The following is a 23,155-nucleotide window of genomic DNA, read 5'->3' on the forward strand; positions in this document are numbered from 1 at the left end:
GTTAAAAAACAGGTGGTCGTTCTTCAGCAGCTGTATGTTCCCAGACTCCTCTGGGTGGAGGGTCAGTGGAAGGAAGCAGAGGAAAAACCGCTTCTAAAAATTAACCAGCAGGGGGCGCGATTATGGCGATCAATGGAAAAACACCTGATTCATAAAAATAGAAAATACACAAAAAAATAAATCCTTTTGTGTTTTAACAGATCTTCTCTGAGGAGCCATGGAGAACATTTATGCTCCACCTCAGCTCCTCCTCCAGGAGACGCTTTCCATCCTGATGATGTTTGGGTTCTGGTTGGTTGTCTGTACCAGGCCGGTCCAGAGGGCAGCTGTCCTGCAGGTTTCCTGCTCCGGCACATCTGGTTTTCATTGGTAGCTGATTAACAGGCTGTTGCTGAACTTCAGTCATCAGAATCATACAAACCTGTAAAACCTGCAGGAAGCAGCCCTGGAAGCAGGGGAGGAGTTAAGAAATCTAGGGCCCTAGGCAAAGACAGGCAGGGGGCCCTCTGAATGGAGACGACATAGAACAGCCCCATTCTCCAGATAGAGAAATGTTAATAGAATAGACATCCATTATCTGTTCTAGGTTGTGTCCCTCTCTTCTTGTCCCTTTTCTTCTTGTTTTCCTCTCTATGTTTTGTACTCAGCTGACTTTTCATGCTGTCTCTAAAGGAATGAAAGATTTTTTCCAAGCACTAAGCTCACTTAGCTGATTGCTCCTTCCTGTGTTTCCAAAAAGGCCAAAGTAAATAACCCAGTCCTTCTTTTCACTGTAGACAAGCCATGATCTGCTTATCTGTTCTCCATTTTTCATTTGGATGAAATAATAGCTGCATGAATCATGACAGCAGACAAGATAGAGGAGAGCAGGAGGCGGGGTTACCAATCTACTCGCTCTGGAGAGCAGAGTTCGCTGCTTTTAGATGTTGTCTCCAAAGTCTCCAGTAGCAGAAAAAAGTCTCTAGATTTGGCGCTAGGAGCTTTTTAGAAATCAAAGTGCTAGAGGGGTCTGAAAAGTGGCTAAATATAGCGACTAAAGCGCTAAGTTGGCAACACTGCTCTTTGCATGGTTTGTTTTCAAATGGTTTGCTGCTGTCTGTTTGGACCTTTATGTGCAGCAAATGGACTGATCCAATATGGTGGACACTGAAGGGGGGGGGCTGAGACACACTTAATATTATCAGCGTTCTGATGGCATTTTAGCAAAAGGATTTTGATCAAAAACATAATTAATTGGGGCCCTAGGCACCTGCCTAGTATTGCCTGATGGTAAATCCCTCCCTGGATGGAAGAGCGACTCAGGACAGGCCTAATCTAGACAGAAGCTGCAGACACAGAGGTTTCACTCAGTCTTTATTGTTGGAGTTCTCAGGCTGCAAATGAACGACTGCATGGATGATCTGAGCTGGAAACAGGCGGTAAATAGTCAGAGCGGTCTGGCCGACCAGATGATCCACATTCAGCTTCCTGAAGCAGTAGATCCATCAGGCTCTGCCGTGGGCGGAGCTACAGGCCTTCCTGTGGGCGGGGCTACCATCCAGTCTGTTACTGCTTTAAGTGTTGCTTCCGTTCACCTCTGACCTCTGGCCCCCCCTCTGCTCTTTCTAAGAACTCGGGCAGCGACCTGTCGTAGTCCATGATGCTGAGCTCGTCTCTGCGCTGGCGGACGGCGGGGGCCAAGTCTGCGGGGACCACAGCAGGAAGGGGGGACTCCACCTGAGGACTCCCAGTGAGCAGGGTGGCCTCCTCCACCTCCTGACCCAGTGGAGGACTTTCTGGTTGGGCCTCCTCCTCCTCCTCCTCTGGGTTCTGGTTGTTCGGCCCGAACAGCCGGCGGGCCTGCTGCTCCAGGAAGGATCCGACGGCCAGCGGGGAGTCAAAGGGGGAGATGGAGAGGGGGGAGGAGGAAGGGAGGGCCTCCATGGCACCGTTGATAATTCCCACAGCAGAAGAAGAGGGGGGGCGGGACTTGTTGGCGTCCAGAGCGATGGGTGAGGAAGCGGCATCTCTGACTGGCCTAAGAGAGATGGAGCGGAAACGGATCTGTTAACCGGAGGAACCGGGCTTCATGCAGGTGTAACCCGGGTGTAAATCCCAGTGATTTTCCATTTACATGTTTGGATAATGGAGAAAGATTCCAGTGATCATTCTGTGTGTTTTTTTTTCACTTCCATCCCCTCATTGCTACACAGCCAATTGCTGTTAAGTATCAGGGTCACATGTGCAACAGCCTATCAGTTAGGTATATTAGTTGGAGTGGGGAAGTATGAAAGACTATGGCATGTTGGGAGAAGCAGAGCTGCAGGAGCTAACTACTTAACCGAGATTAAATGAAAAACCCCTGTTTGTGTTACATACAAACTATGGAATTGGTGAGTGTTTCTCCTGTGTGGATTAATTTTAGCTCATTATGTCTTTGTTTGTTGTCTAGCTGCTAATTTGCTGATTATACAAACAGATGCCCAGACTAGCTTTGAAGAACCCTATGTGGACAATGAGGTGCCTTAAATATTTATTGAGCACTTGTTTGTATTAGTTGTTTTTACATTTCATGTTGACTAATTTATATAGTGCATATTTATTGGATTTTTCATGAATGTAATTTATATGGAACTTTATATTTATTTAACAAAGACTTTGGATCTCCTGCCAGGCTGGTAGGAGGCTCCTTGCAGCCAACGAACAATTTTGTTTCCAGTCTGCTCTGACTTTTGTCAGTCTATGACCTGCACTGTACCAAGCACTTTAAAAGGAATTTGCTTGGGACCTTTAATCAACCCCAGCTTGGGGTGAATGGACTGAAGGGATGTGGTTTCATTAATTGTGGAATTGATTAATTTTGTTCTTCTTTTTCCTCTTTATTGTTTTGTTTTCTTTCTTTTTTCTGCGCATTTTATATGGCCATTCGGATGATTCAATGATGTTGTAAATATGTATAAAATTTTCCTCACTATAAATACAAAGCACTCGCAACTGCAAACTTCTAGTCTCTGTCTGCTGTTTCATGAGTCGTACCTATATTCTGAGAACTCGCCTATTGAACTTATGTGTTATGATCCATTTGCATTAATTTAAAATATAGTATACTGTTTTTTACAGATATGCTACACAGGGTTCTGCTGTGGGAGGAGAACCATGATGGTTCTGGTTCTGCTTACAGTGCAGAACTGTTTCTAGCGGCCAATCACAGCGCAGGAATGTTTCTAACGGCCAATCACAGCGCAGGAATGTTTCTAACGGCCAATCACAGCGCAGAAATGTTTCTAACAGCCAATCGCAGCGCAGAAATGTTTCTAACGGCCAATCACAGGGCAGAAATGTTTCTAACGGCCAATCACAGCGCAGAACTGTTTCTAGCGGCCAATCACAGCGCAGGAATGTTTCTAACGGCCAATCACAGCGCAGGAATGTTTCTAACGGCCAATCACAGCGCAGAAATGTTTCTAACAGCCAATCGCAGCGCAGAAATGTTTCTAACGGCCAATCACAGCGCAGAAATGTTTCTAACGGCCAATCGCAGCGCAGAAATGTTTCTAACGGCCAATCACAGCGCAGAAATGTTTCTAACGGCCAATCACAGGGCAGAAATGTTTCTAACGGCCAATCACAGGGCAGAAATGTTTCTAGCGGCCAATCACAGGGCAGAAATGTTTCTAACGGCCAATCACAGCGCAGAACTGTTTCTAACGGCCAATCACAGGGCAGAAATGTTTCTAACGGCCAATCACAGCGCAGAACTGTTTCTAGCGGCCAATCACAGCGCAGGAATGTTTCTAACGGCCAATCACAGCGCAGGAATGTTTCTAACGGCCAATCACAGCGCAGGAATGTTTCTAACGGCCAATCACAGCGCAGAAATGTTTCTAACAGCCAATCGCAGCGCAGAACTGTTTCTAACGGCCAATCACAGGGCAGAAATGTTTCTAACGGCCAATCACAGGGCAGGAATGTTTCTAGCGGCAAATCACAGCGCAGGAATGTTTCTAACGGCCAATCACAGCGCAGAAATGTTTCTAACGGCCAATCACAGCGCAGAAATGTTTCTAACGGCCAATCACAGCGCAGAAATGTTTCTAACGGCCAATCACAGGGCAGGAATGTTTCTAACGGCCAATCACAGCGCAGAAATGTTTCTAACGGCCAATCACAGGGCAGAAATGTTTCTAACGGCCAATCACAGCGCAGAACTGTTTCTAACGGCCAATCACAGGGCAGGAATGTTTCTAGCGGCCAATCACAGCGCAGGAATGTTTCTAGCGGCCAATCACAGGGCAGGAATGTTTCTAGCGGCAAATCACAGCGCAGGAATGTTTCTAACGGCCAATCACAGCGCAGAAATGTTTCTAACGGCCAATCACAGCGCAGAAATGTTTCTAACGGCCAATCACAGCGCAGAAATGTTTCTAACGGCCAATCACAGGGCAGGAATGTTTCTAACGGCCAATCACAGCGCAGAAATGTTTCTAGCGGCCAATCACAGCGCAGGAATGTTTCTAGCGGCCAATCACAGCGCAGGAATGTTTCTAGCGGCCAATCACAGCGCAGAACTGTTTCTAACGGCCAATCACAGCGCAGGAATGTTTCTAACGGCCAATCACAGGGCAGAAATGTTTCTAACGGCCAATCACAGCGCAGGAATGTTTCTAACGGCCAATCACAGCGCAGAAATTTTTCTAACGGCCAATCGCAGCGCAGGAATGTTTCTAACGGCCAATCACAGCGCAGAAATGTTTCTAACGCCAATCGCAGCGCAGAAATGTTTCTAACGGCCAATCACAGGGCAGAAATGTTTCTAACGGCCAATCACAGGGCAGAAATGTTTCTAACGGCCAATCACTGTTTCTAACGGCCAATCACAGGGCAGAAATGTTTCTAACGGCCAATCACAGGGCAGGAATGTTTCTAGCGGCCAATCACAGTGCAGGAATGTTTCTAGCGGCCAATCACAGCGCAGAAATGTTTCTAACGGCCAATCACAGCGCAGGAATGTTTCTAACGGCCAATCACAGCGCAGGAATGTTTCTAACGGCCAATCACAGCGCAGGAATGTTTCTAACGGCCAATCACAGCGCAGAACTGTTTCTAACGGCCAATGACAGCGCAGGAATGTTTCTAACGGCCAATCACAGCGCAGGAATGTTTCTAACGGCCAATCACAGCGCAGGAATGTTTCTAACGGCCAATCACAGCGCAGGAATGTTTCTAACGGCCAATCACAGGGCAGAAATGTTTCTAACGGCCAATCACAGCGCAGGAATGTTTCTAGCGGCCAATCACAGCGCAGAAATGTTTCTAACGGCCAATCACAGCGCAGAAATGTTTCTAACGGCCAATCACAGCGCAGGAATGTTTCTAGCGGCCAATCACAGCGCAGAAATGTTTCTAACGGCCAATCACAGCGCAGGAATGTTTCTAACGGCCAATCACAGCGCAGGAATGTTTCTAACGGCCAATCACAGCGCAGAAATGTTTCTAACGGCCAATCACAGCGCAGGAATGTTTCTAACGGCCAATCACAGCGCAGGAATGTTTCTAACGGCCAATCACAGCGCAGGAATGTTTCTAACGGCCAATCACAGCGCAGGAATGTTTCTAACGGCCAATCACAGCGCAGGAATGTTTCTAACGGCCAATCACAGCGCAGGAATGTTTCTAACGGCCAATCACAGCGCAGGAATGTTTCTAACGGCCAATCACAGCGCAGGAATGTTTCTAACGGCCAATCACAGCGCAGGAATGTTTCTAACGGCCAATCACAGCGCAGGAATGTTTCTAACGGCCTGCAACAGCATGAGAACCTGCAGCTGCAGGTAAAATCTGAAACCGCTGCGCACAGCCTGCGCTGTGATTGGTCGTTAGAAACATTTCTGGTCCAGAAATATTTGCAATCTTCCTGCCTCTGATCCCGACTGTTGGTTTTGGTTCTGAGGGGTTTACAGATGTTCGGACCGGCGTCTTACCTGCTGCTGACGTCCAGAGCCCGGCTGTGTGGACTCGGGTCCAGGTGGACCTGGCTGTAGAGCAGCAGCATCTCGGTCTGCAGGTTCTGGGCGCTTCTTCTCAGGGCCACGCAGCGACTCTCTGAGGCCGACAGCTCCGCCCTGAAACACAGCAGAGTCAGACCTCCGATGGGAGCAGGGCTCCGGTTCTGTCCTGGTCCCTGACCTGCTCCGGTTCTTGGTGTCCTCCAGGAGCTTCTTCTGATCCAGGATCAGCTTGTCCTTCTTAGCCAGCTGGTTCTCCAGCTCTGCTATCCTGTGATTGGCCGCTTCCAGCTTCTGTTTCTGCAGGACGTCTGAGTCCTTCAGCCTCTGGAAGTCCTTCCCCACGCAGTGCTGCAGCATGGCCTCCTCCTGAGCAGAACACGGCAGCCGTTCACCCATCAGAGTTGCAGCCTGGTTCTGGACATCTCTGATCTTACCGTCCAGCTGCGAGGTCCTCCTCCCTCCAGCTGGTTCCTCAGGGCTCGGTTGGTTTCTCTGAGCAGGAGGAGCTGCTGGTTGAGCAGGAAGATCTGCTGCTGCTGCTGCTCACTGCTGCACAGCTGCACAAACCCAACCAGACAGACACCAATCAGCTGCTTCATGGTGGGTCATCAAGTTCATCCTGCTCTGCTGCAGGATCTATAGCACCTCGGACAGCTTCACTTCCTGTTTGGGTCAACAGGACCCAGCCAATCAGAACAGTCCTCACCTTAGGGCTCAGCTGGCTCAGCTGGCGTTCGGCGTGGTTGGCCTTGTTATGGGCTCTCTGAAGCTCCGCCTCCAGGTCCTGCAGCCTGCGCTGGGATTCTGCAAGTTCACTCTGAAACAGCCAATCACAGACCACAACTGGTACTAACTGCCAATCACAGGGCAGAACTGTTTCTAACGGCCAATCACACTACAGAACTGTTTCTAACGGCCAATCGCAGCGTAGAACTGTTTCTAACGGCCAATCACAGCGTAGAACTGTTTCTAACGGCCAATCACAGGTCAGAACTGTTTCTAACGGCCAATCACACTAGAGAACTGTTTCTAACGGCCAATCACACTACAGAACTGTTTCTAACGGCCAATCGCAGCGTAGAACTGTTTCTAACGGCCAATCACAGCGTAGAACTGTTTCTAACGGCCAATCACAGGTCAGAACTGTTTCTAACGGCCAATCACACTAGAGAACTGTTTCTAACGGCCAATCACACTACAGAACTGTTTCTAACGGCCAATCGCAGCGTAGAACTGTTTCTAACGGCCAATCACAGCGTAGAACTGTTTCTAACGGCCAATCGCACTACAGAACTGTTTCTAAAGGCCAATCACACTACAGAACTGTTTCTAACGGCCAATCACACTACAGAACTGTTTCTAACGGCCAATCGCAGCGTAGAACTGTTTCTAACGGCCAATCACAGGGCTGAACTGTTTCTAACGGCCAATCGCAGCGTAGAACTGTTTCTAACGGCCAATCACAGGGCAGAACTGTTTCTAACGGCCAATCACACTACAGAACTGTTTCTAACGGCCAATCACCGAGTAGAACTGTTTCTAACGGCCAATCACACCACAGAACTGTTTCTAACGGCCAATCACACCACAGAACTGTTTCTAACGGCCAATCACAGCGTAGAACTGTTTCTAACGGCCAATCACACCACAGAACTGTTTCTAACGGCCAATCACAGCGTAGAACTGTTTCTAACGGCCAATCACAGCGTAGAACTGTTTCTAACGGTCAATCACACCACAGAACTGTTTCTAACGGCCAATCGCAGAGTAGAACTGTTTCTAACGGCCAATCACAGCGTAGAACTGTTTCTAACGGCCAATCGCAGAGTAGAACTGTTTCTAACGGCCAATCACAGGGCAGAACTGTTTCTAACGGCCAATCACACTACAGAACTGTTTCTAACGGCCAATCACCGAGTAGAACTGTTTCTAACGGCCAATCACACCACAGAACTGTTTCTAACGGCCAATCACAGGGCTGAACTGTTTCTAACGGCCAATCGCAGCGTAGAACTGTTTCTAACGGCCAATCACAGGGCAGAACTGTTTCTAACGGCCAATCACACTACAGAACTGTTTCTAACGGCCAATCACCGAGTAGAACTGTTTCTAACGGCCAATCACACCACAGAACTGTTTCTAACGGCCAATCACACCACAGAACTGTTTCTAACGGCCAATCACAGCGTAGAACTGTTTCTAACGGCCAATCACACCACAGAACTGTTTCTAACGGCCAATCACAGCGTAGAACTGTTTCTAACGGCCAATCACAGCGTAGAACTGTTTCTAACGGTCAATCACACCACAGAACTGTTTCTAACGGCCAATCGCAGAGTAGAACTGTTTCTAACGGCCAATCACAGCGTAGAACTGTTTCTAACGGCCAATCGCAGAGTAGAACTGTTTCTAACGGCCAATCACACCACAGAACTGTTTCTAACGGCCAATCACACCACAGAACTGTTTCTAACGGCCAATCGCAGAGTAGAACTGTTTCTAACGGCCAATCACAGCGTAGAACTGTTTCTAACGGCCAATCACAGCGTAGAACTGTTTCTAACGGCCAATCACAGCGTAGAACTGTTTCTAACGGCCAATCGCAGAGTAGAACTGTTTCTAACGGCCAATCACAGCGTAGAACTGTTTCTAACGGCCAATCGCAGAGTAGAACTGTTTCTAACGGCCAATCACAGCGTAGAACTGTTCCTAACGGCCAATCACAGAGTAGAACTGTTTCTAAGGGCCAATCACACCACAGAACTGTTTCTAACGGCCAATCACAGCATAGAACTGTTTCTAACGGCCAATCGCAGAGTAGAACTGTTTCTAACGGCCAATCGCAGTGCAGAACTGTTTCTAACGGCCAATCACAGAGTAGAACTGTTTTTAACGGCCAATCACAGCGTAGAACTGTTTCTAACGGCCAATCACACCACAGAACTGTTTCTAACGGCCAATCACAGCGTAGAACTGTTCCTAACGGCCAATCACAGAGTAGAACTGTTTCTAACGGCCAATCACACCACAGAACTGTTTCTAACGGCCAATCACAGCGTAGAACTGTTTCTAACGGCCAATCGCAGAGTAGAACTGTTTCTAACGGCCAATCGCAGTGCAGAACTGTTTTTAACGGCCAATCACAGCGTAGAACTGTTTCTAACGGCCAATCACAGCGTAGAACTGTTTCTAACGGCCAATCACACTACAGAACTGTTCCTAACGGCCAATCGCAGCGTAGAACTGTTTCTAACGGCCAATCGCAGCGTAGAACTGTTTCTAACGGCCAATCACACCACAGAACTGTTTCTAACGGCCAATCACAGAGTAGAACTGTTCCTAACGGCCAATCACAGAGTAGAACTGTTTCTAACGGCCAATCACACCACAGAACTGTTTTTAACGGCCAATCACAGAGTAGAACTGTTTCTAACGGCCAATCACACCACAGAACTGTTTCTAACGGCCAATCACAGCGTAGAACTGTTTCTAACGGCCAATCGCAGAGTAGAACTGTTTCTAACGGCCAATCGCAGTGCAGAACTGTTTTTAACGGCCAATCACAGCGTAGAACTGTTTCTAACGGCCAATCACACTACAGAACTGTTCCTAACGGCCAATCGCAGCGTAGAACTGTTTCTAACGGCCAATCACAGCGTAGAACTGTTTCTAACGGCCAATCGCAGCGTAGAACTGTTTCTAACGGCCAATCACACCACAGAACTGTTTCTAACGGCCAATCGCAGTGCAGAACTGTTTTTAACGGCCAATCACAGCGTAGAACTGTTTCTAACGGCCAATCACACCACAGAACTGTTTCTAACGGCCAATCGCAGAGTAGAACTGTTTCTAACGGCCAATCACAGCGCAGGCTTTGCGCAGCGGTGTCAGATTTTACCTGCAGCTGCAGGTTCTCCTGCAGCTGCTCCTGCTGTTGCAGCAGCAGCTGTTGGAGCTGAGCGTGGAGAAGCTCGGTCTGCGTCTTTGTGTCGTGCTTCAGCTCGGTGAACCGTCTTTGTTCTTCCTCCAGACTGGCCCTCAGAGCCTGGATCTCCTGGTTCTGCACGCTGAGCTGCGCCTTCTGCCACCAAACAACCAAGGAAGCGTCAGCGGAGGAAAGGGAAGACGGGCCACAATGGAGGGAAAGGCCGGGGTGATTGTTTAGAAGCAGGGCTGTTACCGTAGCAACCGTCTGCTCCTCCAGCGCTGTGGCATTGATGACGCGGCGCAGCAGACGTCGGTTCCTGACGGCGTGCTGCTGCCGTTTGAAGCGTTCGTAGAGAAGCTGGCTGTGAACCAGCAGCAGCTGACTCCTTAGGGCCTGTAGCTCCTCCCCCTGGGTGGAGCCTAACAGCACAGAGAAGAGGAAAGCATCATCTGACTTCAAACGGTTTAAATACAGGAAGAGGAGCTGAACTGCGGCGCCACGGTGAGCTGAGCGCCGCAGGAAGAGATCAGGGCTGTAGCTCCATCTAAGCTAACAGCGTTCATCCTTCTATAGACGACAGGAAGCTGATCCCTGCATGGCGCTGAGGTCCAACGCTCTGGAGATCCAGCCCATCCCATCGGTTCCGGTCATCTCCAACCAGCAGACCTGAACCAGGGGAAAGCTTCTGGTATTAGGGGACACCTTCAAACGGCCGGGTCCCTCTGAATAATCAAACCGAGCTTCTGGAGGCCTCACGTTCACACCTCCATCCACAGCTGTTCGTGTTTCTGCTGATTTCCAGGAGGCCTCAGTCCTCAGCAGGCCGAATGCAACAAGGCAAGCAAAACAATGGCCTTAGGGACCCGAGCTGCCTGGGGGCTCCCAGACAGGGGCCCATCTGGTTATAAACTGCATCTAATGACAAACGGTGTAGAGACGAGTTTTTGCAACGCCAAACATCCAAATAAAGTTCGATTAAGCCCCTACCATGTATCTACTGGTACTAAAATGGTGGTATCGGTATCGGCGAGTACCAACCAATAGGGCACTGATACCATTTTGAGAGCTAAAAGTTTCTTCAACTATTGTCACCCATTCCAGGTAGGCAATAAAAAGTTCTACTGGATTCACTTTGTTTTAGTCTTTTTCCTGCTTCACTAAGGAAGGCAGCAGCTGGACATGAAGCCATGATGGCAATTATTCTACATCCATGTAGTCTACAGTTCTTCATATAAACACACATCAATGTCAAACAGTATGAGCTGATACTGCACAGCCAGGTATCGGGGCCAAAACATGGCATCGGCGCACTAGTTAAAGCTATAGGCCCCAAACCCAAATGCCTGCTGGTTCCTTCCCAGGCCCACATTACTTCCTGTCTTACCTCAGAACAAAACATTTATTAGATAAATAATAAAACAAAAGATGAATAGAATCAACAATTATTAACCTGCAAATTAACTCTGTAAATAATACAAAACTTTTAAAATATAGTAATAAATTAACACAGTTCAAACGGATAAAGAAATAAAGAATAAATAGCTCCAACAAACAGTCTGAGCTCCAATTTGCACGTTTTCCGTGCATGAATTAAAATCCAACATAAACTGTAAATCATTTAGACCATCACGTTTTCTGGACACACAGTTTGTGCCATGCCATATTAAATAAAGTTATAATAATAACAATGAAAAGGGAATCATTATTTTATTTAGTTTAAGGCGCTTAAAGCATCTCATCCTGCTCTATCTGACCGCCTTTAGTCATGTACAAAAACAAAATTTAATAATTAGCTTTTGGTGTTTTTTGAAGCGTATGGAGATCTGACCTTAAATCGTTTTTTTTTTGTACATGACTAAAGGGATAGACGCCAGGTGAGGTAGTTAAAAGTCTGTTTTTCGTACCAAACTAAAGGGTCTGCATGCATACTGACTAAAGGTTTGCTGATCTGCCAGAACAGAGGGACGGATCCGGTAGCAACGATGGAGGCTTCATGCTGTGTTCACAGCAAACGCAATCTGGGCGGCAAAAATGCCCAAATTTAGACACTGTTCCCAAAGCTTTATCACTCTGGTGGTTTATCTGCTCTGTTCCGTCACTTAAAGCTAGAGGCTTTATTTTCTTTATAAGTTGGAAAATAGTTTTAACAGTTTTAAATTAGAAATTCCACCTCCAGACATCCTCTGTTCATCAGGATTATAATCCCACTATAATCTGCAGCTCCAGACCTCCAACAAACCGCCAGGAAGTGAATAGAAAGTTTTTAAGGTTTGTGGTAAAAACTGCAAAAACCAGAATAACAATCCAATATTTTTCATCAGCAGGTTTTAACATTTCTAGTTGATTTGGGTTTTTATAAACTGTTTTTTCGTAGTTCATAAAAATTTTTTAGTGCAGCAATAATGATCAAAGCTGCTCTCTGTTCCTTCTACATAACAATCCATTCTTCCTGCTTTATTTTAACCCTGGGAGTTTAACTCCTTAATATTTATTTATTTTTTATAGGCATAATGTCTGCAGAAGTGATGACAGCTTGCAGGTAGAGTCTGTCTCCCCCCAAAAAACTCCTGGATCAGCTGTTCTGATTGGTTGACGATCCGCGGACCTCTCCCTGCCGTCCATCATAGACTTTACATGAAAACCGGACGCTCTGTCACCCAGAATGCATTTGGTGTGAACACACCTTTAGTCCTCAGCACCATCTAGTGGTCGTTAGTGGAACTTCAAAGCTCAGCAGCGCCACCTGCTGCCCTGCCTGGGAAAACTGGTGTAAAGCCCCTGTACACCTTGGTGACGTCCCAGAATCTCTTCAAATGTTGGAATACACTGAAATTTCTGTGGATCTTTTCCTTTTGGAGTCCAGAACTAATCAACGACAGCCTAACTAATCTCAGCCTTCTTTAGTGTATTTCAGTGAGTCTCAGCGTGTTTCAGTTAGTCTCAGCGAGTTTCAGTGAGTCTCAGCGTGTCTCAGTGTGTTTCAGCGTGTCTCAGTGTGTGTCAGCGTGTTTCAGTGAGTCTTAGCGTGTTTCAGTGGGTCTCAGCGTGTTTCAGCGTGTTTCAGTGAGTCTCAGCATGTTTCAGTGAGTCTCAGCGTGTTTCAGTTAGTCTCAGCGAGTTTCAGTGAGTCTCAGCGTGTCTCAGTGTGTTTCAGCGTGTGTCAGCGTGTTTCAGTGAGTCTCAGCGTGTTTCAGTGAGTCTCAGCGTGTTTCAGTGAGTCTCAGCGTGTTTCAGTGAGTCTCAGCGTGTTTCAGTGAGTCTCAGCATGTTTCAGTGAGTCTCAGCGTGTTTCAGTTAGTCTCAGCGAGTTTCAGTGAGTCTCAGCGTGTCTCAGCGTGTTTCAGCGTGTGTCAGCGTGTTTCAGTGAGTCTCAGCGTGTTTCAGTGAGTCTCAGCGTGTTTCAGTGAGTCTCAGTGTGTTTCAGTGAGTCTCAGCATGTTTCAGTGAGTCTCAGCGTGTTTCAGTGAGTCTCAGCGTGTTTCAGTGAGTCTCAGCGTGTTTCAGTGAGTCTCAGCGTGTCTCAGCGTGTTTCAGTGAGTCTCAGCGTGTTTCAGTGAGTCTCAGCATGTTTCAGTGAGTCTCAGCATGTTTCAGTGAGTCTCAGCGTGTCTCAGCGTGTTTCAGTGAGTCTCAGCGTGTTTCAGTGAGTCTCAGCGTGTTTCAGTGAGTCTCAGTGTGTTTCAGTGAGTCTCAGCGTGTTTCAGTGAGTCTCAGCGTGTTTCAGTGAGTCTCAGTGTATTTCAGTGAGTCTCAGCGTGTTTCAGTGAGTCTCAGCGTGTTTCAGTGAGTCTCAGTGTGTTTCAGTGAGTCTCAGCGTGTTTCAGTGAGTCTCAGCGTGTCTCAGCTTGTTTCAGTGAGTCTCAGCGTGTTTCAGCGTGTTTCAGTGAGTCTCAGCGTGTTTCAGTGAGTCTCAGCGTGTTTCAGTGAGTCTCAGTGTGTTTCAGTGAGTCTCAGCATGTTTCAGTGAGTCTCAGCATGTTTCAGTGAGTCTCAGCGTGTCTCAGCGTGTTTCAGTGAGTCTCAGCGTGTTTCAGTGAGTCTCAGCATGTTTCAGTGAGTCTCAGCGTGTTTCAGTGAGTCTCAGCGTGTTTCAGTGAGTCTCAGCGTGTTTCAGTGAGTCTCAGTGTGTTTCAGTGAGTCTCAGCTTGTTTCAGTGAGTCTCAGCATGTTTCAGTGAGTCTCAGCGTGTCTCAGCGTGTTTCAGTGAGTCTCAGCGTGTTTCAGTGAGTCTCAGTGTGTTTCAGTGAGTCTCAGCGTGTTTCAGTGAGTCTCAGCATGTTTCAGTGAGTCTCAGCGTGTTTCAGCGTGTTTCAGTGAGTCTCAGCGTGTTTCAGTGAGTCTCAGCGTGTTTCAGTGAGTCTCAGTGTGTTTCATTGAGTCTCAGCATGTTTCAGTGAGTCTCAGCATGTTTCAGTGAGTCTCAGCGTGTCTCAGCGTGTTTCAGTGAGTCTCAGCGTGTTTCAGTGAGTCTCAGCGTGTTTCAGTGAGTCTCAGCGTGTTTCAGTGAGTCTCAGCATGTTTCAGTGAGTCTCAGCATGTTTCAGTGAGTCTCAGCGTGTTTCAGTGAGTCTCAGCATGTTTCAGTGAGTCTCAGCGTGTTTCAGTGAGTCTCAGCGTGTTTCAGTGAGTCTCAGCGTGTTTCAGTGAGTCTCAGCGTGTTTCAGTGAGTCTCAGCGTGTTTCAGTGAGTCTCAGCGTGTTTCAGTGAGTCTCAGCATGTTTCAGTGAGTCTCAGCGTGTTTCAGTGAGTCTCAGTGTGTTTCAGTGAGTCTCAGCTTGTTTCAGCATGTTTCTGCGAGCTCATGACTTATCCAATATCTGCCAGTGTTTCTGTCAGATTTTATGTACCTCAGCCATACGCTGGTCTAAATCAACAAGGTGTGACAGGGGCTTAAGGTGGATGGGGCTCTCTGGGACGTGGTTCTGGATCAGATTGGAAACTGGGTCCAGTTTGAAAGATGGTTCTAATCATGTGCAGCAGCAGGTTCTGGTCCCAGCCAGATGTTTCTGGGTGTGTTTCTAGCAGACAGGGGCGCAGGTGAGTTGACAGGATGTTAGTTTCAGGTACCTTTGCTTCTCATGCTCTGTTGTTTACCTCCCATCTGACTGCGCTCCATGGACCTGGTTCCGGCTGAGAACCTGCAGAGGAAACACAGTGTCATCAGAGGAGGTTCTGGAGGCTTTAAGACCTTTCTTGGTTCTCACCTCCTGCTCAGACGCTGGTGAGCGTCGTTTCCGTTTTCAATCATCTGGTCCAGAACCTTCAGGGGAGAGATGGAGCTCTGCTCCTCCTTCTTCTGCTCCCCTCCAGATCTCTCCAGCGCCTCCTAGAGGACAGACGACACTCAGCCCTCTGAGCGGAAAACCGAGCCTCACTCAGACCACGTCTCCTTACCTGCGTCTTCCTGACAATGAAGAGTTTAGCCGCTCGAGGCAGGGCGAGATCAAACAGCGACTCATAGGGAGGGGCGGGGCCTGGGGCCTCACATACATGGGCAGGGGGCTGAGGAGGGGTGAGGCAGAGGGGGGAGGGGAGGCCAGAATCACAGCTGGGGGTGAGAGTGAGGAGCTTCAAGGGGGCGGCTGGTGGTGGGACATCTGCAGACAGACAAAGGCGTCCAGCTTTGATGATGTCACTGAGCGTGAGCACCTCTGGGAGGCGCTGCATGGAGCGCCCAGGTTAGAGGTTTACTTATAAAACTGGCCAGGGGAGCGGAACATCTGCACACTGTAGCCATCTTACCTGAGTCAGCTCGCCCATAAATAATCACAACTTTCTCAGTTTTCAAAGATCTGATCTGTTATAAACGTTAACAATATAGTTATGAGAACTTACTAATGATTCTAACTAACGATGCTAGAGTGCAGCGAGTTTTCAAGGACTTTCATAAAGTAATAAACAGGCTAGCCACAATCAACATACATGCATGGCATTTATATAGAATCAGTATCTAGGCCTAATGGTTATATATGTGTGTCCATATATAATCCAAAGGAGTCAAAGCATTAAAGGTATAGAGGAGTGGATCATCTCAATCAGTGGTCCTCTTAACTGTCAATCATTCTGGTGATGTGTTAACGTAAGGCCGTCCTACGCGCTCGTCCTGTTAGCTATCTTTTTCTTTCAGGCGTAGATCTGTGGTGAGCTACGGTTTATGTCAGTCATTGAAGCTCACCTTTCTCACCGCCGTTCTTTGAAAATGGCTGAGGGTCGGAAGAGAAAAAAGGGTCTATGAAGTGGATGAGAAGAAAAGAAAGACCTCAGAAGAGGCAGATAAATCCCAGAATGCTTTGCGTGGAGAGCTCTCCTCGCAAAGCATTATGGGATTTGCTGTCACAGCGACTAATAACAAAGATGGCGCAGGCTCCGCGCGGTGGAGGAGGAGTTACGTGACCAACGGAGCAAAAAGTAGTGATCATCTGTCTGAACGGTCAGTGAGCTGAGTTCACTATAAAGTTCACTATATAGTCCCCGCTCTATAGTGATGGAGGGACTTGCGAACCTTCCGCCACAACAATCCCGCCCCCTTGATAAACGACCAACCACATTCACTTTATTCACTCGTGTAAAGTCGTGCACCACTGGAGAGAGTTCGGAAATGAAACAGTTGGAACAGACGCTTCCAAAAGAAATTAATTGTCTGGAAGAAACTAATTATTTAAATTTTTTTTTTTTTTTAAATACCAACAAGCCAGAATGAAAATTAGCTTAAATGAATGAAAGATGGCCGCCAGTGATGTCGTGCCACCATAAGAGAGGTAGCAATTCTATAAATATCTATCATCTATAGAATATCTATCTATCTCATGGTTAAAGGCCCAGCTGGCTTGCCACTCCCAATATGGCCGCTCTGACGCAGGGGTGAAGCCAACATGGCGTCTTCCCTTCCAGCCACTCACCTGCAACATCCAGGTTATCCTTGATAGCGTCACTCAGCTCTATCTCCTCCCTGGCTCCGGTTGGCTTCACCTTCACCTGCAGCGCGCTGACAGGCTGCTGGCTGTCAGGGGGCGTGGCTACAGCTACAGAAGCTGGTGAGGGATATTTCACACCTGAAAACATCTAGCGGAGAGAGTGCAGACCTCTGACACACAGGAGGAGGAGTTTACCTGAGATGGAGCAGAGGGTGGGGCCTGTAGCTGCGGGCTCTGGAGGAGGCGTGGCCAAACCACAGACGCAGGAGGGGCTCCAGATGAGCTCATCAGCCTGAACACAGACAGACACCTGTGGAGTCACCTGCTACCTGGTTGTAAAATAGAACCAGGTCTCTCTGCTGGAGTTCCAGAACCTGGAACATCAGGATCCCAGAGGGGTTCTAACCGGATCATCTCAACTACCCGGACCTTCTGCTTTTAGGTATCTGGACCTGGTCCGGGGGCGGGTCGGATTAAAAACACTGGATTGAAATCCCAGAAATTTTAAACCCTGGATTAAAAACTTCAGATTAACATTTTACTATTAAAAAAACTTTAGATTAAAAATCAGAATAAAACCAGAACCTTCAGAACCTCTGGGTTCTGGACCAGTGAGGGAGGTGGTACCTGCAGGAAGGAGGAGTTCAGCTCCAGCTGAGGATGACTGATGGAGTTTCCTGTCCAGAGACAAACACCTTCATGATTAAATCCCAGCTTCACACCTTCTACACCGTGATGCTGCTCCTCACCTGAGCTGCTGATTGGCTCCACCTCATGGTGGGCGTGGCTTGGATCCAGGTGAGAAGCAGGGGAGGACAGAGGGGTGGGGTTGGGGACGTCCTCTTCACAGGACGACTCCAGCGGGTCCAGAGACAGTCTGGAGCACTCAATGATGATGTCATGCACCTCATAACGCCTCCACCTGACAGGGACGGAGGTCAGAGGTCATTCTGAGCACCGAACCAGAACCCAATCCATACCAGTAAAGGTCCGTACTGGTTCCAACGCTTCAGACATGGAAACCTCCAAGCAGAACCTTATGGCTCCTCCCACAGACTGTGATCAGAACCAGGTCTGGACAGTAGAATGCCTCCAGAACATGTTGAACCGGTCTGGTTCTGAATAATTATGATAGTAGGAGTTCTACTGGGACCCACCTGGATGGGTCCAGTTCCTGGTCCTGGGTCCCTGTCACCAGCTCCGGGTGAATCCGGACATGCTCCAACATCGGCTGAAAGACAAGCCAGTCCAATCAGAACCAGAACAACTCTGTCTGGACTCTGGGTCAGAACCAGCCCAGCAGAGCAGACTTCCAGTTCTGGGACCAGTCAGCTGGTTCTGACCTTGACCAGCTCCTGGAAGGTGTCCATGTTCTCCTTCATGCTGTAGTGCAGCCGGAGGTAGGAGACAAAGTTACAGGGGAACATCCCATAGAGACGGTGGAACAGGGAGTAGACGCCTGCATGGAGGTGGACCAGGTACGCCGCAGACACCTGGCCTGCAGGAGGACACCACAGCCAGTCAGAGCACAGTACCCCACCTGGAGCATCTATTGCAGCAGCAGCGCCGCCTACTGGCCGCACTCACCAGGGTTCCTGTAGCTCCAGGAAACTAGGCGTCCAAAGACGTCGAAGAAGTCGTAGATGTGCTGCTTCCCAGCCTGAGGGATCATGGGTAGGAGGGTGATAAGGACCAGAACCCCGGTGACCAGAACCACCACTTCTCCGTCGGTCTACAACCCAAAACGTTCTTTTTAGAACCAGAACATGATTCACAGCCACCTGAAAAATACCTGACGCTGCTGGAACCATGGGGACAGAACCGGATCTAGCAGCTGGTTCTGATGGGTTTGGAAGAACCTGATGGGATATGACTAAAGCCTGCTGGTTTCTAAGTAGAACCTTCTGGTTTCTAAGTGGAACCTGCTGGTTTCTAAGTAGAACCTGCTGGTTTCTAAGTGGAACCTGCTGGTTTCTAAGTAGAACCTTCTGGTTTCTAAGTGGAACCTGCTGGTTTCTAAGTAGAACCTGCTGGTTTCTAAGTAGAACCTGCTGGTTTCTAAGTAGAACCTGCTGGTTTCTAAGTAGAACCTGCTGGTTTCTAAGTAGAACCTTCTGGTTTCTAAGTAGAACCTGCTGGTTTCTAAGTAGAACCTTCTGGTTTCTAAGTAGAACCTGCTGGGTTCTAAGTGGAACCTGCTGGTTTCTAAGTAGAACCTTCTGGTTTCTAAGTGGAACCTTCTGGTTTCTAAGTAGAACCTGCTGGTTTCTAAGTAGAACCTGCTGGTTTCTAAGTAGAACCTGCTGGTTTCTAAGTGGAACCTTCTGGTTTCTAAGTAGAACCTGCTGGTTTCTAAGTGGAACCTTCTGGTTTCTAAGTAGAACCTGCTGGTTTCTAAGTAGAACCTGCTGGTTTCTAAGTAGAACCTGCTGGTTTCTAAGTAGAACCTGCTGGTTTCTAAGTAGAACCTTCTGGTTTCTAAGTAGAACCTTCTGGTTTCTAAGTAGAACCTGCTGGTTTCTAAGTAGAACCTGCTGGTTTCTAAGTAGAACCTGCTGGTTTCTAAGTAGAACCTTCTGGTTTCTAAGTAGAACCTTCTGGTTTCTAAGTAGAACCTTCTGGTTTTTAAGTAGAACCTGCTGGTTTCTAAGTAGAACCTGCTGGTTTCTAAGTAGAACCTGCTGGTTTCTAAGTAGAACCTTCTGGTTTCTAAGTAGAACCTTCTGGTTTCTAAGTAGAACCTGCTGGTTTCTAAGTAGAACCTTCTGGTTTCTAAGTAGAACCTGCTGGTTTCTAAGTAAAACCTGCTAGTTTCTAAGTAGAACCTGCTAGTTTCTAAATAGAACCTGCTGGTTTCTAAGTGGAACCTTCTGGTTTCTAAGTAAAACCTGCTGGGTTCTAAGTAGAACCTGCTGGTTTCTAAGTGGAACCTTCTGGTTTCTAAATAGAACCTGCTGGTTTCTAAGTGGAACCTTCTGGTTTCTAAGTAAAACCTGCTGGGTTCTAAGTAGAACCTGCTGGTTTCTAAGTGGAACCTTCTGGTTTCTAAGTAGAACCTGCTAGTTTCTAAGTGGAACCTTCTGGTTTCTAAGTAAAACCTGCTGGGTTCTAAGTGGAACCTTCTGGTTTCTAAGTAGAACCTGCTGGTTTCTAAGTAGAACCTGCTGGTTTCTAAGTGGAACCTTCTGGTTTCTAAGTAGAACCTGCTAGTTTGTAAATAGAACCTGCTGGTTTCTAAGTGGAACCTTCTGGTTTCTAAGTAGAACCTGCTAGTTTGTAAATAGAACCTTCTGGTTTCTAAGTAAAACCTGCTGGGTTCTAAGTAGAACCTGTTGGTTTCTAAGTAGATTAGTTCTAAGTTTCTGGTTCTGGGTCAACATGTTGAAGTCATGTTTTTTAGGTTATATCAGTCTGTACTTGATGTTTCCTGTCTGGGATTCTCAGAGAAGAACCTGACGGTATCTGCAGGCTTCAGGCCGTGCTCAGCACAGAACCGTTAGATCTTTTGGGTCAGTACCTTCAGGCAGCGCAGCAGCGATGGCAGAACGGGCGATTGGCTGACGTGATGAACCCAAGGAGGCTGCTTCCTGATCAGGTGACCCAGCAGGGTGATGGCTGCCACTCTGTTCCCAGGTCGGTTTAGAGCCTCATTCAGCTTCTCCAGGAGAACCTGGTGGGCGGAACCAACTTCCTTATAAGGTCACAGCAGCATGAAGAGGCGGAGTCGCTACCTGATCCATACCATCAGCTCATGTGCAACCAGATAATCATCCAGGTCCCATTAATAAGGTCATGATAGTTCTAAAAGTACTTATTTCTACCCTTAAATCACTAAAGACCGCTAATACACATCTCTAAAACATTTTTTATGACTTTTCTGATACAACTTGATGCAAACAGCTTCTCTGATGTCATCATGGGTCATGCTCAGAGCAGTAAATCGAACTAAATTAAGTTTATCTGCATTTTAGTTGTTTCTTACCTTAGATTATGCACGATATAGCATAATGTTAACATGAAAGGAAAACATTAAACTCAAAAAGACTAGATTTATGTTTAAATCCAAAGCTGATAAAGTTAGCTCCTGGAAGTAGCGTAGCATCCCATTTCAGAGGACTAAAACTGAAAGGATTTAAATGCTTTTATTTTCTAAGAATACATTATTAACCTTTAAAACATATTATAGTTTAGAACACTTAATCATTAAGGGGGGGAAAACATAACTTAGGTCTTTTTTACAAAATAAAATGGAGGGCGCGGTGGATGTATATCTGGTTGATGATGAGCTGATGGACAGATTGGGAAGTGCCAGGCGGTGGCGCTCACCTTGTGATGAGGCTCTCTGATGGAGGAGAGCAGCAGCGCCGCCTGGGAGGAGGAGGAGTCCAAGTAATGCTCCACCAGAGAGGACAACATAGAGCCTCCTCTGTCTGAGGGCAGAACTGCAGGTCAGACCGAGGACAGAGGGACAGAGAGACATCAGACAGACAGATGGACCCACCCGTACTCAGCTGCTGGTTGATGGCGGCTCTGACCCGCTCCACCTCCTGCAGCTCTGAGCCGTCCAGTGACAGCAGCAGGTCCGGGAAGCTGAGCTGGTCTTTGGACATCCTGCTCCCTGAAACAGGCACAGAACATTTTCTACTGTTCATAGCTGTTCATTCACTGATACATTGATCCACTGATTCACTGATCTACTGATTCACTGATCCATTTTTTCACTGATTCACTGATCTACTGATTAGCTGATGCATCAATTTACTTATCTGCTGATCGAATGATTCCCTGATCCATTGATTCACTGATAAATCAATTCACCGATCTACTGATTCATTTATCTACTGATTAGCTGATCCATTGATTCACTGATGCATCAATTTATTTATCTGCTGATCGAATGATTCACTGATCCACGGATAAATTAAATCACAGATCTACTGATTCAATGATAAATGATTCACTGGTCAATCTATCTATTGATTAACTGACCTACTGATTCTCTGGAAAATTGATTAGGGCCACGGTGGCGTTGGATGTTGGAGTTTGCCCTGAAATTGAAGGATTGACGGTTCAAGCCCCGGCTCCAACCTTCAGTGTCGTTGTGTCCTTGGGCAAGACACTTCACCTGCATTGTCTACTGATGGTGGTCAGAGGGTGGCGGCAGTGTACGGCAGCCCCGCTTCTGTCAGTGAGCCCCAGGGCAGCTGTGGCTACAATGTAGCTTGCCACCATCAGTGTGTGAGTGAATGGGTGAATGACTGAATGTGGTGTAAAGCTCTTTGGTCAAGTCTGCTGACTTGAAAAAAGGCACTATATAAGTACAGGCCATTTACCATTTGATTCACTGACCTACTGATTCACTGATAAATTAATTCACCGATCTACTGGTTCACTGATCCACTGATTCACCGATATACTGATTCACCGATATACTGATTCACTGATATACTGATTCACTGATCCACTGATTCACCGATATACTGATTTACTGATATACTGATTCACTGATCCATTGTTTAACTGATCCATAGATTCACTGATCCAATTATTCACTAATCCATTGATTCACTGATCCACTGATTTACTGAATCACTGATCCATTGATTCCCTGAACACAGAGGGGCCAATCAGAGGGGCCAATCTTTATCTCTCAGGTTTCAGATTCTGTTTATTTGAACCAAATTTATTTTTTGTTTTAATCTTTTTTGCTTTCAGCCCATTTTGCTCGTTATCGGTTAAACTCAAGGAACCGTGTTGCTGACTGTCCACTGACGTCACCGTCGATCTTTAAACTCCGGGTGACGTCACTCAAGGAGTTTAAAAACACCTAAAGCTACCAGCTAAGCTAACAGGCTAAGAGCAGACTAACACCGAGGTTAGCGGAGCTACACCCCCCCAGCAGCTGACACCAGACCCCCGCTGAGCAGAGACCAGAACCGGTTCTGGTTTCGGACGGAACGAACCTCCAGAGGTCCAGTTCAGCAGCTTCGGTACCTTCAGACCTGTTGATTCCAGCAGAGAGCGGACATGTCCAGTGACAGCAAGCCCCGCCCACAGCAGCAGCCTGACACCTGCAGCTGCCAATCACAGCCGAGGGCCGTTCACTGACCCTGACACCGGAAGGAAAAAACTGCTTTACACTGTGAAACGTTCAGGAACAGCAGGAGCGGTGGGGAAAAGGAGTTTCTTTTAGTCAAACTGCGCTGCTGATGATCAGAACCAACAAACTCAGCATTTCTTTTAATTGAAGAAGAGAATAAACAATATTACTATAGAAAGAGTTAATCAACATGTATTTCTGGGCGTGATTTTAAGTAATGATGTAA

The 23,155-nt window shown here is 47.3% G+C and overlaps 1 protein-coding gene across 3 annotated transcripts; it reads right to left on the reverse strand.

Annotated features, from left to right (window-relative positions):
* Positions 1 to 1,336: 1,336 nt before the first annotated feature.
* tsc1a (TSC complex subunit 1a) lies at positions 1,337 to 22,934 on the reverse strand. Of its 3 annotated transcripts, none has more exons than XM_038275297.1 (21): positions 22,793 to 22,934; positions 21,331 to 21,447; positions 21,156 to 21,259; positions 20,347 to 20,499; positions 18,417 to 18,561; positions 18,173 to 18,327; positions 17,987 to 18,060; positions 17,579 to 17,751; positions 17,457 to 17,506; positions 17,025 to 17,121; positions 16,091 to 16,144; positions 15,310 to 15,512; positions 15,120 to 15,241; positions 15,010 to 15,053; positions 10,168 to 10,334; positions 9,886 to 10,068; positions 6,694 to 6,804; positions 6,422 to 6,544; positions 6,166 to 6,353; positions 5,961 to 6,101; positions 1,337 to 2,017 (listed from the first exon to the last, which is right to left on the reverse strand). In XM_038275297.1, the coding sequence occupies exons 2-21, from the start codon at positions 21,437 to 21,439 to the stop codon at positions 1,546 to 1,548; spliced, it is 2,868 nt and encodes a 955-aa protein (XP_038131225.1). In that variant the 5' UTR covers positions 21,440 to 21,447; positions 22,793 to 22,934; the 3' UTR covers positions 1,337 to 1,545. The 3 variants fall into 3 exon arrangements, with proteins under 3 accessions (XP_038131225.1, XP_038131224.1, XP_038131226.1); XM_038275296.1 differs by having other exon boundaries at positions 14,983 to 15,053; XM_038275298.1 differs by lacking the exon at positions 16,091 to 16,144 and having other exon boundaries at positions 14,983 to 15,053.
* Positions 22,935 to 23,155: the final 221 nt, after the last annotated feature.

The sequence above is a fragment of the Cyprinodon tularosa genome, unplaced genomic scaffold, assembly GCF_016077235.1.
Source record: "Cyprinodon tularosa strain WSP-4 unplaced genomic scaffold, ASM1607723v1 ctg951, whole genome shotgun sequence".
NCBI classification, from domain to species: Eukaryota; Metazoa; Chordata; class Actinopteri; order Cyprinodontiformes; family Cyprinodontidae; genus Cyprinodon; species Cyprinodon tularosa.

Bases quoted from the DNA above. Each gene is read 5' to 3' on its own strand.
- tsc1a (XM_038275296.1), bottom strand. From the start codon at position 21,439: ATGTCCAAAGACCAGCTCAGCTTCCCGGACCTGCTGCTGTCACTGGAC. The intron at 15,242-15,309 runs GTAAGGAGACGT...TCTGTCCTCTAG, and splicing joins TCATTGTCAGGAAGACGCAG to GAGGCGCTGGAGAGATCTGG. The intron at 6,545-6,693 runs GTGAGGACTGTT...GGGTTTGTGCAG, and splicing joins TGAGCCAGCTGAGCCCTAAG to CTGTGCAGCAGTGAGCAGCA.